The following is a 16,056-nucleotide window of genomic DNA, read 5'->3' as shown; positions in this document are numbered from 1 at the left end:
ACACACAAAGACATTTTTCTTTACACACATATAAGCTCAGATTGTGGACACACATCACAGGAAATATGAGCATGCACAGACCCATTAACCCAGTAACCATGAAAAAACCCACATACCAAGGCACACCCACTATCACACCACACACACCACACACACACACACACACACACACAAAGTTCAAACAGTCAGTCAGGTGAGGATCCAGACTCTACCAAAGGCAATGGGGTCATCACCATCACCATGGCAACGAGCAACACAGTGATGCAAGCGAGCATGATGTCATTAAATAAATCTGTCGTCCTTGGCCTCCGGGTGTTTTTGTAACCACAGGAATTGTACTTTGGTATTAAGTAAAATCTGGCAGCGCTCTGAAATGCAGAAGCAGGGGACAAAGAGAGGATTTCTCATCAAGGTTTTATTGTTTCAAAATACATTAAAAGAACTTCATCGAAGCATGTCTGCAAACATAGTGCATACATGTCACAACACAGGAGTGTAAATGCTTTACATGCCCTTTGGGGAGAGACAGCGGAGGTAGTCGACTGGAGTTTGGAGAAGAATGGACGTGATACATCCTGGTTATACAGACTTTCATATGTGTACATGAACTGCAATAATCCTGTATTAACCACATAAAGACAAAACTCAGAGGAATAACTGGCTACTTACAGTAAATGTTGCTTTATAGATGGAATTTTCAGACTTGTATCCACCTGTATTCACCTATTTTCTCTAAACTTGTAAGTAAAGAAGCAACAAGTTAAAGTCGAAGTTAAAGTCTGGGAAAAAAAACATGTTAAGTTATTATTAATAAATAGTTTAACACACATGAACTTAGCTAATCTTCATCAGGACTGGGTGTGGTTTGATCAGATTTGAATTTTGAGATTAGTCGCCTTAAAACATAAGCAAATAACCTTTTAACTGTCATCTGATTCTCATTCAAATATAACTAATAGTCTGATTGGTACACGGAAATACATGACATCACCTTTTTCCCGACATAAATCTCTCACGTTAAATAATAAAAACTGACTGAACGTTGGCGGAAAACAGCGTGTTCGTGTGTGATCCCATCGCTCACGTTAAGAACCTGATTGAGAAAATAGGTTTGAATTTTTAAGGTGTTTTGTCATCATGAATTACTGTGAACAAAAGCCTTTTTTATTTTCTCTTTGCTAAGTTTACTCAGAGGTTAAATCACAGTAGCAACATGGTGATATAACACCAGCCCCTGAATAGTGTTGTCAGTAGGATAATTGCAGTCCATGTAATTACTGTCAAATGTGTTATGCATGAGAAGTTTTATTCTTTACTTTTCTATAATGGTTAGTTGGTTTTGTAGGTAGATTTACAGACTGGATTATGGGTATTTGAAAGGTTATTCCTCTAAAATGCACTTCATCATATGACAATCTTATACAGTTTTTGGTAATAATATCCCAATAGTTCAGAAATTGTCCAAAAAAAACAAAAAAACAAAAAAAAAGCCAAAGAATGTCCATACTTTCACATAAGTGGTACCAATTTTACCAATGATTGTCCATCATTTTTAACTCTTTTTGCAAAGGTACATTAGACACACTATTGTGTGTTGGGAGTCGATGAGGCACCGAGGTAATCCCACCAGGATGATCTTCAACTTTCTGTCATGGAAATAATAATATGAACAGAGCTACAGAATATTATAATGTCCAGTTAGAAACATCTCGGTGTCATCTGACCATGATAGAAAGCTGCTTCTATGAGGAAGAGGCTACCGCTCCTCTGTTTCTATCAAACAAGAAAACAACATCCCTTAAAATGTGCGATAGGAACACTGATGAAGGTACTGCAGAGCAATGAGAGCAACAGCAGATTTACAGTGCAGGGGGGAACTGTCTCCCAGATATTCAACACCTAACACTACACACTGCATACTGTATATACATGTATACCATTAGACCACGACATAATCCAGCAGAAACCAAAGGTCATTTTGATTCATTATTTATCCTGTTAACAGAAACATAAATTCTTCATTACATGAGTATTACTGTCATTACCAGCACTGATACATGTAGCATCATAGCTACGAGGCAGAAGGAACATTCACAACACACATCTAAACACAACACATGCTGGTATATGTGTTTAGTTTTACAGCTGAACTGGGTAAAATATTTGCCAATAAAAAGAATGTTCAGAGTTTTTAAGCATGCCTCCAGATGAATGTAAACATTTTAATTACATTGGCACAACATGTGATTCTGGACTATGTTTATTTGCTTTCTTGCTGAGTGTTAGATGGGTACCACTCCCATGTTATTAAGGTTAATATGAAGGTGGAGCCGGCAAATAACAAGGTATATCTAGTTTGTTTAATACGTATAAAAATAACAAATAAAAACAGCCATGTGTGGTGGTTTTACAGGCGGTTATATGTTGGTCTCTCTTGATTCTCTGCTCGTCAGCTGACAACCTCATTGTGACATCACAGCTCCAGGAAATCACAACTCCTGGACAAAAAGTATTGAAATTTCGAGGTGCTGAAAGGCTGATTTTGTTACTGTTTGACTGAGCCAGGCTAGCTGTTCCCCCCGTTTCAAGTCTTTATGCTAAACTAAGTATTTAGTGTACTTATTATGAAAGTGGTATTGATCTTCTCGTCTAACTCTTGGCAAGAAAGCAAATGAGCCTCTTCTCCATAAATGTCGAACCATTGCTTTAAAGGCAAGTCAGAAAGCTTGCTGGTTTAGAGATCAATATGTCCTGTCTTCATAGAGGAGAGTGAATGTTATTTTGGGAATAACATGTTTAAATCAGACTACAGTTATTTTTTTTATAGTAACAGGTTACTTTTTCTTAGCAATTAGCCATTACAATCTTATCATCCATCATTTTCCCATGTACGTATTTTGTTTGCATCCCACAATCTAAGTCTTAATACAAAGACTAGCTTACCTAAACAGTTGTGTTGCATTTAAAAAACAAAATAAAATCTGATAATATTTTCCTCATTTTTTGGATTTTGCTTGAATTTTTCTTCCCTTTTCCCACAGTGACACCACAACATCCCAAAGGCACATCTCCAAGACATATTGAATCTAAAACAGCATTATTCCCCTGTGCTTTTTTTTATTCTGTGTTATTGTTAGTGAAAGATTCATAAACAAAATATAAAGTATGAACAGTTTGTTTGCGTAAAAATATATTTCATATGGATGCAGACGGCTTGACGAGCATGATGCACCTGACCTGTGGGAAGAATCTATCTGACGGCCTCCACTCTGTCCAGCAAAGTGGAGAATATTCAAAAAAAAAAAAAAAATTATACAGAATGAAAACTTTCCATCACCAACATGAAACCCCCACTTTTTTTTCCTCCCACAGGAGATGCAGGCACAAAACACAAGTAGCGGAGAATATCAGCAAGCTGAACTAAGCACGACAATGACACTTCTAAACGGCGGTTTGCGATTGAGCACCTGGTAACCCTCCGAGACGAGACACGGTTACCACTTCCTGTCACGCACCTGACAGGAAAACTAGAGCAAACTAGAGAAGAAACTGTTGCTGTGGGAAGCCTGAATGAGAGATGATTTCCTGGACAGAGTGAAGCGATCAGCACCTAAAAGTCTGCTTTGGATTCCCACGACATATTGCAACAACGACAATCCTCTCCTCGATTTTTCTGCTTGTAAAGCAACCGGAAAAAAAATAAAAAGTTTTCACATTTTCTTGTTTTTAAAAACACTTTTTTTGTGCTGAGACTGTTTTTCGGACACTGTCAATTTTACAGAACATTTACATACATTTAATCTATAATGCAAATATAAGGTAGACAATAAAATACTGCACAGACAAAACCAATGCCCTACAGTTATAGTCAGTATATTCATCACCATTTTTTTCCTCTTTTTTTCCAAAATGGACTTCTTAGGCCTCACCTACTTTGAAATATAGTGTATCACAGAAATATCTCTCTATTAGCATTAAGACTAGACTTTAAACAGAAATAAAAAAGCGACCCTGAGTTGGTGGAAGGCCCATTCTGGGGGGGGGTAAAGAGTTTCAACAAGCTGCAGATAGAAGTGAAACACACAATTTAGCATATATTCTCATATGTGCTTGTGTATATACTTGTGTGCTTCTATGTGTAGCATTTTGAAAGTTCACCCACGCTCGAACAGGCCAACGCAACTGTTGCAGGATCAGGCAGCTGGCTGGGAACTTCAGGAGTGTGTCTGTGTGTGTGTGTGTGTGTGTGTGTGTGTGTGCGAGAGAGACAGATAACCTGGAGGAGCGAGACTGATGCATCAGTCCGTTCCCCTCCTGCTCTCTGCTGCCCCGGTGCATCCACAGACAGGAGGCCCAGGTCAGCGGTTGGCTCCTGGGCTTCACCTGACGGCTCGGCCCCCGCACTGGAGGATGACGGTCTCTGAGACGAGGCTGTCACGTCCTCAGCTTTAAGATGACCGTGGCCAGGATGAGGAAGAAAGTGTTCCAGCCCAGAGTGACCGCGAAGCCTCGCCACACCATCATCCGAGACAGACCCCAACCTGTCGGAAAGATTTATGTTTACATTCACTATTTAGATACAAGAGGCTGAAAGTGGTCAGCCCAGCCCAGTTCAGCTCAGTTTTCATTATCGATCAATCTGCCAAATTACTGTCTTGATTAATCGTTCAGTTGTTTAGTCTGTAAAATGTCAGATGATAATGAAAAATGCCTGTTGTAATTTTCCACACAGTCCAAAACCCAAAAGTATTCAATTTACAGTTATATAAAAACACAGAATAGCAGCAAATCTTTGCATTTGAGAAGCTGGAACCAGCATATGTTTGACAGTTTTGCTTAAAGAATGACTAATCGATTATTAACACAATTGCTGACTAATTCTCTGTCAATCAACTAAATGATTAATCAACTAATTGTTGCAGCAGGAAATGGCTCCTCTGACTTCCTGTGCTTGGCATGTATCATGTAACACGAAGGGAGCTCGGGCCGTCGTCACGTCTTATTGTTCAGAGGCGATGAGATCAAGAGAAAGAGAAAGATGGGGAGACAGAGCGAAACCACTATACCTTACATTCCAGGAAGCAGAGTTACACAGGATCCAAGGCTGATTAATTATTTAGATGACTGGCTATGTTGTGCACGATGTTGTGTACATGCTTGCACTCGTGTGTCCATAGACGTGAACGTAACACACGCTAACTACACACTAGACGAGCTACGGCAGTTCCTGACTGTAAAACAGATGAGAGTTGTGTAACACGTATACATTACCTCTGTACATGATACAGCGAAGAGCTTCGGAGGCGTACGTCTGAGGAAGTGCCAGACTGATGTAGCGGAGCGGATAGGGGATACACTCCACCGGCCAGATGATACCTACAGCACAGGATAGACAGGATAATGTGTAAGATGTCATTTACACCTGTTAAAATCTAGTTTGTATCTGGATATCCTGATAATGAGCCCCATAAAGCATTTAAACAAGCTCTGGTTTCTCTTGTTTTTACCCTGTTGTGATGAGAACTGAAATTTTACTTCCAAAGCAGATGAGGAAGTGAGGAGGAAGTGCACAAGGTACTTTTTAAAATTTGGATTTCCATTAAAGTAATGCAAGTTCAGGATAAAATTAACATAAGACATGGTCTCAAATGGTCTTCATTAGCAGATGAAGTTTGCCCAGATGTCCATTTTGTCTTAAAGGACATCTGGTCCATGTTGACTTTAAAAGCTGAGGTTCAAAGATGAATATCGTATGATATCATCTAAAACTCCAGACCTACTAAAGGGATCTAGTGGTGAACTTTCAACCCCAGCTTTTGGATGATAAATTATTAAAGGATAAAGCTGGTGATTTTTCTATATTTTTCTTATTGTCAACAACTCTCATGTGCAGAGCCAAACCAACAAAGAATTGATCTGCTTACAAGTATTGTGTGTGTATCCAAGGCCTGATATATCTTATTCCTCTGTGCCGTCGAGCTCCATTGCTGTCCAAAAACTATTAAAAACACATCAATGAGCCACACTGCTGCGCTGGGTAACATGTTCCTTCACCCCGAAGGCAATGGTTACCGCAGTTTGTTTAGTAACGGCTCCAAGGACTCACAACAGCGATCATGTTTTCAGTCTCTGGAGAGTAGTTCCATGACGGCAGATGTGCTACACTGTAAATTTCCCAAAGAACTTTAATACAAAGTCAAGAGGTTGTGATATGTAGCACAACAAGCTTGTGAAGGACTGTAAACAGAACCACATTCCTGCAAATGCACAGTAGCGTCTGCCTTACACAGAACTACTCTCCTGAGACTGAAAATGTGATCACTGTTATTAGTCTTTGGAGTCGTTTCTAAACAAACATGCCCAAAACTCTTTGTGGTGATGGAACATGTCACCCAGTGCAACGCTGTGGTTGACTGATGTGTTTTTAATAGTTTTTGGACAACAGCAGAAGTCTACGGCACAGAGGAATACGATATATCAGACTTTCGATACACAAACAATACTTGTAAGTGGATTAATTCATTGTTGGTTTGGCTCTGTGCATTTGTTTTGCAGCAACTGTGAATGCGAGTACAGTCACTCCATCGTGGTGGGAGGAGTGCTGGAGTTCAACCAGTAAGTATCGACCTTGCTACCAGCAGCTGTGACGCATCAAACCCACTGCAAAGACATATATCACGACCCACGGTGATGACATGTTTGTGGTTTCTGCTGGCAATAATTAAGTTTCTACCTGTGGCTGCGGCATTGCTACATGAGCAGATGACCTTTCAGCATCCTGAGTTGTAGTGGGAAACAGCCAATAAAAGGTATGTCGCAGTGTCGTTAAAATGGTAAATGGGCTGCACTCATACGGCGCTTTTCAACTCGAGCAAGACAAAGCGTGCCTCTCGTTCGCTCACGCACATAGCAGAAATAATTTGAGGTTCAGTGTCTTGCTAAAATTAAATTCAAGAAACTTTGCCCTTAACCAATAACTAAGGTAGGGGAAAATTCTTTTTAACCATAATTTGTGCAAGAAATCTGCGTATTAGCTTATCAGCTAACGCCAAAGGTCGACAAACACCAACACCGCCCACTTGACCATGAGAGCAGTTCTCTTTATTAGTTCTCTTAATTTAGCTTAAGCGTTAAAGCAGAATTAGACCCACAAATTCTCCTGAAGCCTCTAAACTTTTGGTGCTCGAAACCAACGTAAACATAATTTATCTACAGCTGCCTACATAACACCTACTCACGGTTCATAACATCAAAGAGTTTACGATCAGCTTCACTGATTAAATAGTGTTCCAGAAATAGGACACCCACAGCACTTTTTTCAAACTTTTTTCAAACTCTAAACCGGTTACACACACACCCACACACCCACACACCCACACACACACACACACATAGGCCTACCGCTGATGATGAGGTTGGGGTAGAAGATGCCCAGGGCAGCCTGATTGGCGCTCTGCTCGTCATCGATGGCGGCTGAGATGACCAGGCCGAAGGAGATGCCAGTGATGCCCTGCAGCACGATCAGAATTATGACCAGCACCAAGGAGCCTTCGTTAGGCATCTGCAGAGAAAGAGACAAAGATGGAGGCACAGGTGTGAGAAAAGATAACAGGCTCATAAAAGTTGAATCTTTTTTTTTATGCACAAAGCTGCACTGCACCTAAAAGTGGACAAAATGGTAAAAAAAAAAGACTGAGATAAGGAGAGTAAAGCCAGAACAGAATGGCAATTGCAGCGTCATATACATTATTTCTATATAGACTATATCCACTTGATTTAACTTTAACTCAGACTGTTGAAGCATCAAATTAGCATTAGATAAACTTTTAAGTACATTTCTGAACAAAATTAGGACTGTGGATTTTGTCCCTGATCACTTACATTACAAGAACACTTGAAAAAGGATCTTTTAATGGCCAGTTTTAGCAGGAGGAATGAAAAAAATTGTGGAACCTATCCTTTAAGAGCCGCTTTGGGAAACCCGTGTAGAAATTTAAGAATGTTTGTAGAAACGCCCTGAGGAAACGCTCTTAACTTCTACGATCGATCGTTATCTGGAAACGACCTGTACTCTGCACTGATCTGTAAGCCAAAAATGTAGCAAGAAGTGAAAAGAAATGTGAATGCTGATTATGCTTGGTTGTAAATTACACAGACAGACGTGAGTGTGAACAGGGCGGAGGTGTTAAACAATTTAATAATAAAAAAACGGAAAGTAAAGTCTGCAAGTATGAGCTCAGTAGATTCAGGTGATAACTCTCAACTTCACTCAAATCTGCTGGTGTGTGTGTGTCTGCATTGGTGCACTTGTCCTCAGTGTGTTAAGACACTATCCGTCTCCCCTGACAACGTGCAAAAATAGACCTGCACCCAGAGGCCACATGACCACTCGGTTGCCACAGCAATCAAGGGCTGTTGTCGTGGCGATCCCACAGTGATCCCTGGATACGGGAAACGCAGGGAGTGATTTATGGAGTGGTGGTCTCTTTGGACTTCAGCACCTTAATTAACACACACATGCACATGCTCATGCACGCCTTTATACACACACACACACACTGTCAGTCAGAGACGAGCACACACACCCATAAAAGCATGTGTCTGCATGGACCCGACACACACACATATACAGATACAAACACTCACAAATTATGTCTATCCTCTTTTGTCTAAGTGCCTTCACACTGTATTGATTTCATACACATGTATTGAAAATCAATGGTCAACAGAATCACCATATTCCCACTGGTTCAATGTTCTTACAGCAAACATGACCCCGCTGACCTTCAGAGTCTGTCAGACACACACAAGAGGATTTACACCATATTTCCTCACGAGTTAAAGAAAAAAAACATCAAATCTTGGACAATTAAGATAGTCAAACTGAATTATTATTAACATAATTATGGCTCTGAAACTGGATCTTTACATGGAGGTAAAGTCAGATATTTGATGATGTGGTAAAAATGCAAATGAACTGCATAAACCTACAGCGTGTTAGAACTGCTCCCTACATGTCAAACTCTCTACAAGCCAGATCATATTAGGTAGAGCTGCAACGATTAATCGCTTAGTCAATCATCAGGAAAACTGTTTTGATGATCAAATAATCATTTCAGTCATTTTTCAATCAACATTTTCTGGTTCCAGCTTCTCATATGTGATGTAATGCAAGTTTTTCACTATTTTTTAACACTTCACAGACTAACTGATAAATAGAGAAAACAGTCTGGATATTAATCGATAATGAGAATAATCGCAGTGACCTTTTAGAGGCTTTGAAAGAGCCCTTAAATATAAAAAAAAATCTCCTTTATACAGTGGATTTGGTGGTGAAATAGTGCAGGAAATATTATAAGACTTCAGCCTCTCTTAAACATAAATTGACAGTGTTGTGGTCTCAATAAAGGTTAAACAGTATTGACCCTGTGGTCTGTTTTCCGACGAGTATTGGCATTGCAATGAAGACGTGTGTTCGTGTGAGTTTGTGATACTTTGATGTGAGAACACAGTCAGCTTTATTTATATAGTAAAACAATTCTTTAGCCCTTTATTCATTTTTATTGATCATTTGGTTGTTTTATTACTTTTCCTGCTGTTACTTTCTTCCCTGCGGACCTTATTTTTTGCTGCTTATATGAAGCGTGTCTCTGTGTTTGTGCGCGGCGTCTTTATTCTGCGTGATGTTTGTCGCAGTAGCTGTCTGTTTTATTGCCTTTGATGGGGAGTCGAACCTTGAAGACGAGCAGTATGAAGAGGAGCAGCAGGATGATCTGAACGCTGATGACAAACAGCTGAGAGAAGAGGTGAGCCAGCATCGTCTCCATGGAGCTCACACCTGGTGGAGAGACACAGAGGGAGAAGCAGAGAGAGAGAGAGAGATGTTAAATAATTATTCAGTTATAAATAATCTGTCTGAAAGCTCTTATAATATCAGAGGTAAACAAGTCATCTCAAATCTGTGTTTATTTAATCTTACCTAAATCTAAATGGCTACAGCAACTCTAGATATATTACTAATAATTTAAAAAATGCAATTTACAGATTCCTACAAAGTTATTTATCATTTTAAAGCTGTACATTAATAATTCATAATGTTTGGAGATAAAACAGTTCCTCCTTGCTGCAGTGATCAGATAACTCCCCCTACTGGTTACATCTCAAATTACACTTGAATGACACTTTGATTGGAGTCAATAAGACAGCCGTACTCAGTGTTCAATATCTGTCACCGATGCTTTATCTCCTGCAGTCAAAGGATCTGAATAAATATACAGATTAAATGCAGATATCTGACTCTAACTAACTACTAACAACCATAATAGTGTAACAAAATATGACATTTTAAAGTAAAGTAAAGAAATAAGAAAGAAAGAACTGTACAGAATATTTCCTGCAGGTGTCTTTTTGTGTATAAAATGTGTTCAATTTTATGAAAAAATGTATGTTTAAACAGGAATAGGTGTATAAGTAATTTTTTTCTTGCTTGTGAAGGCAAATAGCAGTAATTGTAACTAAAATCATCTAATTTGGAGGCATTTTAAGGACAAAAAGGTAATTTCACTATTCAATACTGTTACATGTTGTGTCAGAAGGGAAGCAACAGATGCAGAAATTAACAAAGTCCACCCTACATACTAATTATACACAGTATATACTATATACTGATTCTGAACAGTAAACAGTAAACTGGTTTGTACACACACACACACAATTTTGTCTGTTTCGGTTGCTTATCTGTTATTTTTGTTTTAATTACATAACTGTATTTTAATTGTATCTGTAAAAAACTTTATTCAGTATCTGTTGTTTTTAAATGGGCTCGATGAATAAATTTGATCTGACTTGACACACATCAACACATATCAGTCACTGCAACTTTGAACCACTGTCACAAAGAGAAAGCTAAATGTTTTTCTAAAGATTTAAAACTTTGTTTTTTGTTTTCCAATATCCTCCTGAGCTGTTTCTCCAACACCTGAAATTATTCAGATTTTTGCAGCTTTGTGTTTCTCCCCAATTTCTTTTTTGCTTTATAGCACGGGGAAAATAGTGTCCATCAACAACACACTGAGATGTTCTTTAGTATGCACACTTGTTTGAGTTTCTTGAGTCTTATACATTTTCTCACTTACCTAGTATGAATGCACAACATACTCAAACCTGCATAGAATTAGTTGTATTATGGAACTGGGACACAGCTTTTGTGTTTGTATGGTGTATAGGAGCAGTGTGAACTTTGACTTCTCACCTGCGACCCAGCATCTGTCCAGAAGCCCCTCCTTCCTCTCCAGGACAAAGGAGAGGGCCGTCAGACCCACAGCCAGGTAGAAGGTGATACTGGAGGACCAGAGGAAGAAGGAAGTTAAAGGTAGGTTGACATCACACTGACCTGAAACTACATCATAATGACCTGATACTACATCATACTGACCTGATACTACATCATACTGACCTGATACTACATCATAATGACCTGATACTACATCATAATGACCTGATACTACATCATACTGACCTGATACTACATCATAATGACCTGATACTACATCATACTGACCTGATACTACATCATAATGACCTGATACTACATCATACTGACCTGATACTACATCATACTGACCTGATACTACATCATAATGACTTGATACTACATCATAATGACCTGATACTACATCATACTGACCTGATACTACATCATAATGACTTGATACTACATCATACTGACCTGATACTACATCATACTGACCTGATACTACATCATAATGACTTGATACTACATCATACTGACCTGATACTACATCATAATGACTTGATACTACATCATAATGACCTGATACTACATCATACTGACCTGATACTACATCATAATGACTTGATACTACATCATACTGACCTGATACTACATCATACTGACCTGATACTACATCATAATGACTTGATACTACATCATACTGACCTGATACTACATCATAATGACTTGATACTACATCATAATGACCTGATACTACATCATACTGACCTGATACTACATCATAATGACTTGATACTACATCATACTGACCTGATACTACATCATAATGACTTGATACTACATCATACTGACCTGATACTACATCATACTGACCTGATACTACATCATACTGACCTGATACTACATCATAATGACCTGATACTACATCATACTGACCTGATACTACATCATACTGACCTGATACTACATCATAATGACCTGATACTACATCATACTGACCTGATACTACATCATACTGACCTGACACTACATCATACTGACCTGATACTACATCATACTGACCTGATACTACATCATACTGACCTGATACTACATCACACTGACTTGATACTACATCATACTGACCTGATACTACATCACACTGACCTGATACTACATCATAATGACCTGGTACTACATCACACTGACCTGATACTACATCATACTGACCTGATACTACATCATAATGACCTGATACTACATCATAATGACCTGGTACTACATCATACTGACCTGATACTACATCATACTGACCTGATACTACATCATAATGACCTGATACTACATAATACTGACCTGAGCACAGCTCCAGGTGTAACAAACGTAGTGAAGTCTGTATTCAGGCTGCCATAAATCGGCTCTTCAAACTGCAAGACGACAACAACAAAGTATTAAAACTGAGTTTGTATCATCACCAGTAACAACAACAACAACTGAAACTGCATATACAGTATTTATGGGACTTTTATTGCTGTGCTGCTTTTATGTATTTCTGAGATTTCAATACAAAAAGGTTTTGTACATTTCTACATATTCTGTTGTTTCATAACCTCTTTATTACCTTTATCGGCATGGCGACCAGGTAGGACATACTGCCCAACTTATTATCCACAAAAGCCTGCAGATAAAACACAGAGTTTTACAATCTTAGTCAAACATATTTAACATGTTTATATTTCATGGCAGATCCTGATGATGTAATTTTATCATAGTGTCATTCTACAAAGTTTTAATTCAAAACTAACAAAATGAATTGCTGAAGTTTTTGTTTTACAAATATGAAGAGTTTGTAAAAGAGAAAACAGTTAATTAACGTTAATAGTTATGGTAATTGGGAACATTATGCAACATTTTAGTCAAATGTACACTGTTGGATGATTTCTGACTGCATCTCTCCTTGTAAAATAAAATCATAAACAATATAAAACAGCAGAAAACTAATATTTACCTGAAAGGCCTCGTGTAGTTTCTTCTGCAGCATGAAGGCAATTTGTCGATCTAGAAAAAAACATTATCAGTGAAAGTTAACACCTTCAGCTGTATAATATGTCTTCTGTCAATGATTATATTTTTTTTACAGGAAAATGCACTGTGCAGGAGACATGTGCAGTACATGTTAATCTTTTCCTTTACTTGTTTTTCTCTTCTTTAATTTATTAAATATAGAGCAGATGAAGAGAATCTCATGAAAAGACAATAGCATTTCAGCATTTCCAAGATATTTAGTTTGCGCAAGATGATTTATGGCAAGAAAACTCAAGCTGGAATATTACTTTACAATTTTAACTTGCACCAAGGAAAACACTGCCAAACAATGTACTGGCAGTAATTAATTGCAGTTGTAGTAAAATAGAACCGTTTCAGCTGCACAAAGGTTGGTTTGCATCTTACTTGTCAGGTCCAGCCAGACGTGTACTGATCCTCCATCGATCACATCTCTAGAAACCTGCCGCTGGATCATCCTGTAAAATCAGGAGCATGGTCATGATTTGAAAAACATTTTAATATTCAACAACAATCAATAAAACCTGAATGAAAGTGTTGTAATAAAAGCAAAAATAAGAGACACACGATGCTGAAGATGCTGATATTCTGAATATTGCTTTTTCCTGTTCAGTCATTATTTGCAGAACATAAGCTTTTAACAGGTTAATTAAAAGACAGATTACCAAATTATCAGATATAGATTCAATAGAGTTGATCTAAAGGGAAAAACACTACACTTTTTCACCAGGGCTGTAATTTTGGCTTTCACCAATGGTCAAGTTTTACTCTGAAAATGTGAATATTTTTGACTGAAAACACAATATTTTATGTTTGCCATCAGGAAACATTTGTTGACTATTCAGCTTTGGGATAAGAAATCGTAGCTTTATTTGGAAATATGTTATTTTTTAGCTTGATATTCTTCGTGACCTTGAATGGTCAACAGCCAAACTAATTAGATAACAGCTATGTGACTTCAGACTCATGTGACTAATTAGGTCAGCTGGGTCACTTATTTCTCAAACACACAAATAAAGCAACATCCATGGCCTCATTGAGCCACTGATCATATTATAACCGATACAAGTTGAAATTTTATTCAAGTCTTGACCCTGCCTCACGTTCCTTCCTGTGGCTATGACTTTTAATTTTCTTGCCTAGGTCCCCTTATTTATTAAGAAAAAAATCCTTAAACATCTTTTTGCCATAATCTCAATTTGTCTCAACTTATTTCCATCTGCAGAGCAGCTCCGCCTCTGGGAAATGTTGGTGAACTGTGCAATCTGCAAATAGCTGTCACTAAATGCAGCCCGAGTGTGACCATATTACACATATGAATTAGAATTTGATGTTTCATCTTTTAACAAAACATTGCAGACAAACAATATCTAACTTTCTTATTTAATATTTGACAGTTGTGTTCGTTTGTTTAGTTTCAACAGTTTCTAGACATTATTACACTATTCCTCTAGGGCCTGCAAGTAAAGATTTTTTTATCATCATTAGTCTGTTAATTATTGTCTTGATTAATATGTCTTTATGAAAGTCAGAAAACAAAACAGGGATTTCCCAGAGTCCAAGATAATTTCTTTGTATTGCATTTTTTTGTCAGACCAAAAGTTCAAAACACAAAAATGATCATTTAACAACGATGTGAAACAGAAAAAAGCAGAATATCCTCACATATAAGAACCTGGAAACAGTTTATCGGTCATTTTTGCTTGATTAATAACATAAACAGTGAATAATCAAAATAGTAGTATTTTGACTAATTGATTAATGTCTTCTTTTCAGCCCTATAATATACTATATTATTTGTGTCACATGATTGAGTTCCATTTTTGTGACTGCATCACAAGGACACATCACACAATTATTTATAGATAGTAAGCAGCGTAACCTTTCACCATATGAAATCACATCTGCTCTGTATGAGTATCTGATAAAATGTGACTGTAATTGTGTGATTACAAAAGTGAACCTGCAAACTCAGAATTGACTCCAAACCTGATTCTTACTGACATCCAACAGGTATTACATGACTAAGAGCTGTAAAAGCAACACCTTTTTGTTTTCTATATTCAGATCTGTCACATGAACGCCACATGATTCAGTACGACTGAGAGTTACTGACAGGAAGGACCAGACTGTCTACCCAGGCGTCAGACACATAAACGTGACTGTGATTCACACCTAGACAGTAATATGTGCCCTTTATCCTACAGGACTGACTCATCCTCACATGATGGTAATTTTAAGGTGTGAGTTGGTGTGATTTAAGTACGTTTATGTGTGTCAACAAGCAACACAGGTGGGAGGAAGATTAAGTTTTACATCTGCATTTCAGGACATTCAACGTGTATTAGAATTACTTTCAGCTTCAGTCGGCTTTGAAAGCACATGGTGTCCTATCACAAAATACCTCATTCACATGGTTTTCAAGGGTAATACTTAATCTTAAACACTTTTATTTGGCATTTATAAGCAGTTAAACACTTAATAAATGTTTTATACCAAACTGTAATGTAGTTGCAAGCAGATCTAAGGACATTTTAAAGTGCTTATTGACATTTTTGTCAACAATTATTAACACTTAATGTTACCAACTGATGATTTATAACACAGTATAACACAACTGTAATCATAGTTAAAGGGAATATGATTACACACACGCAGAAATCATACACAGGCAGGTTTTAAAGAGCTGTTTACTAGGGCTGCAACTAATGATTATTTTCATTATTGACTAATCAATTAATTGTCTGGTGTATGAAATG

General features: G+C 37.8%; 1 protein-coding gene across 3 annotated transcripts in view; it reads right to left on the bottom strand.

The window, feature by feature from the left end:
- Positions 1-397: 397 nt before the first annotated feature.
- The window catches only part of abch1 (ATP-binding cassette, sub-family H, member 1), a 39,813-nt gene continuing 24,154 nt past the window's right edge, over positions 398-16,056 (bottom strand). For all 3 annotated transcript variants that reach the window (XM_044373501.1, XM_044373503.1, XM_044373502.1), the window contains 9 exons: positions 13,685-13,755; positions 13,242-13,291; positions 12,855-12,911; positions 12,590-12,660; positions 11,252-11,340; positions 9,735-9,838; positions 7,402-7,561; positions 5,272-5,376; positions 398-4,541 (listed from right to left, as the gene is read on the bottom strand). In XM_044373501.1, the coding sequence (XP_044229436.1) occupies positions 4,435-4,541; positions 5,272-5,376; positions 7,402-7,561; positions 9,735-9,838; positions 11,252-11,340; positions 12,590-12,660; positions 12,855-12,911; positions 13,242-13,291; positions 13,685-13,755 (814 nt within the window). In that variant the 3' untranslated portion in view covers positions 398-4,434. The remainder of the gene's footprint in view (positions 4,542-5,271; positions 5,377-7,401; positions 7,562-9,734; positions 9,839-11,251; positions 11,341-12,589; positions 12,661-12,854; positions 12,912-13,241; positions 13,292-13,684; positions 13,756-16,056) is intronic.

Source organism: Thunnus albacares, chromosome 14 (assembly GCF_914725855.1).
Source record: "Thunnus albacares chromosome 14, fThuAlb1.1, whole genome shotgun sequence".
NCBI classification, from domain to species: domain Eukaryota; kingdom Metazoa; phylum Chordata; class Actinopteri; order Scombriformes; family Scombridae; genus Thunnus; species Thunnus albacares.
Note: the sequence above shows the minus strand (reverse complement) of the source record. Positions and strands in the feature narration are given on the sequence as shown.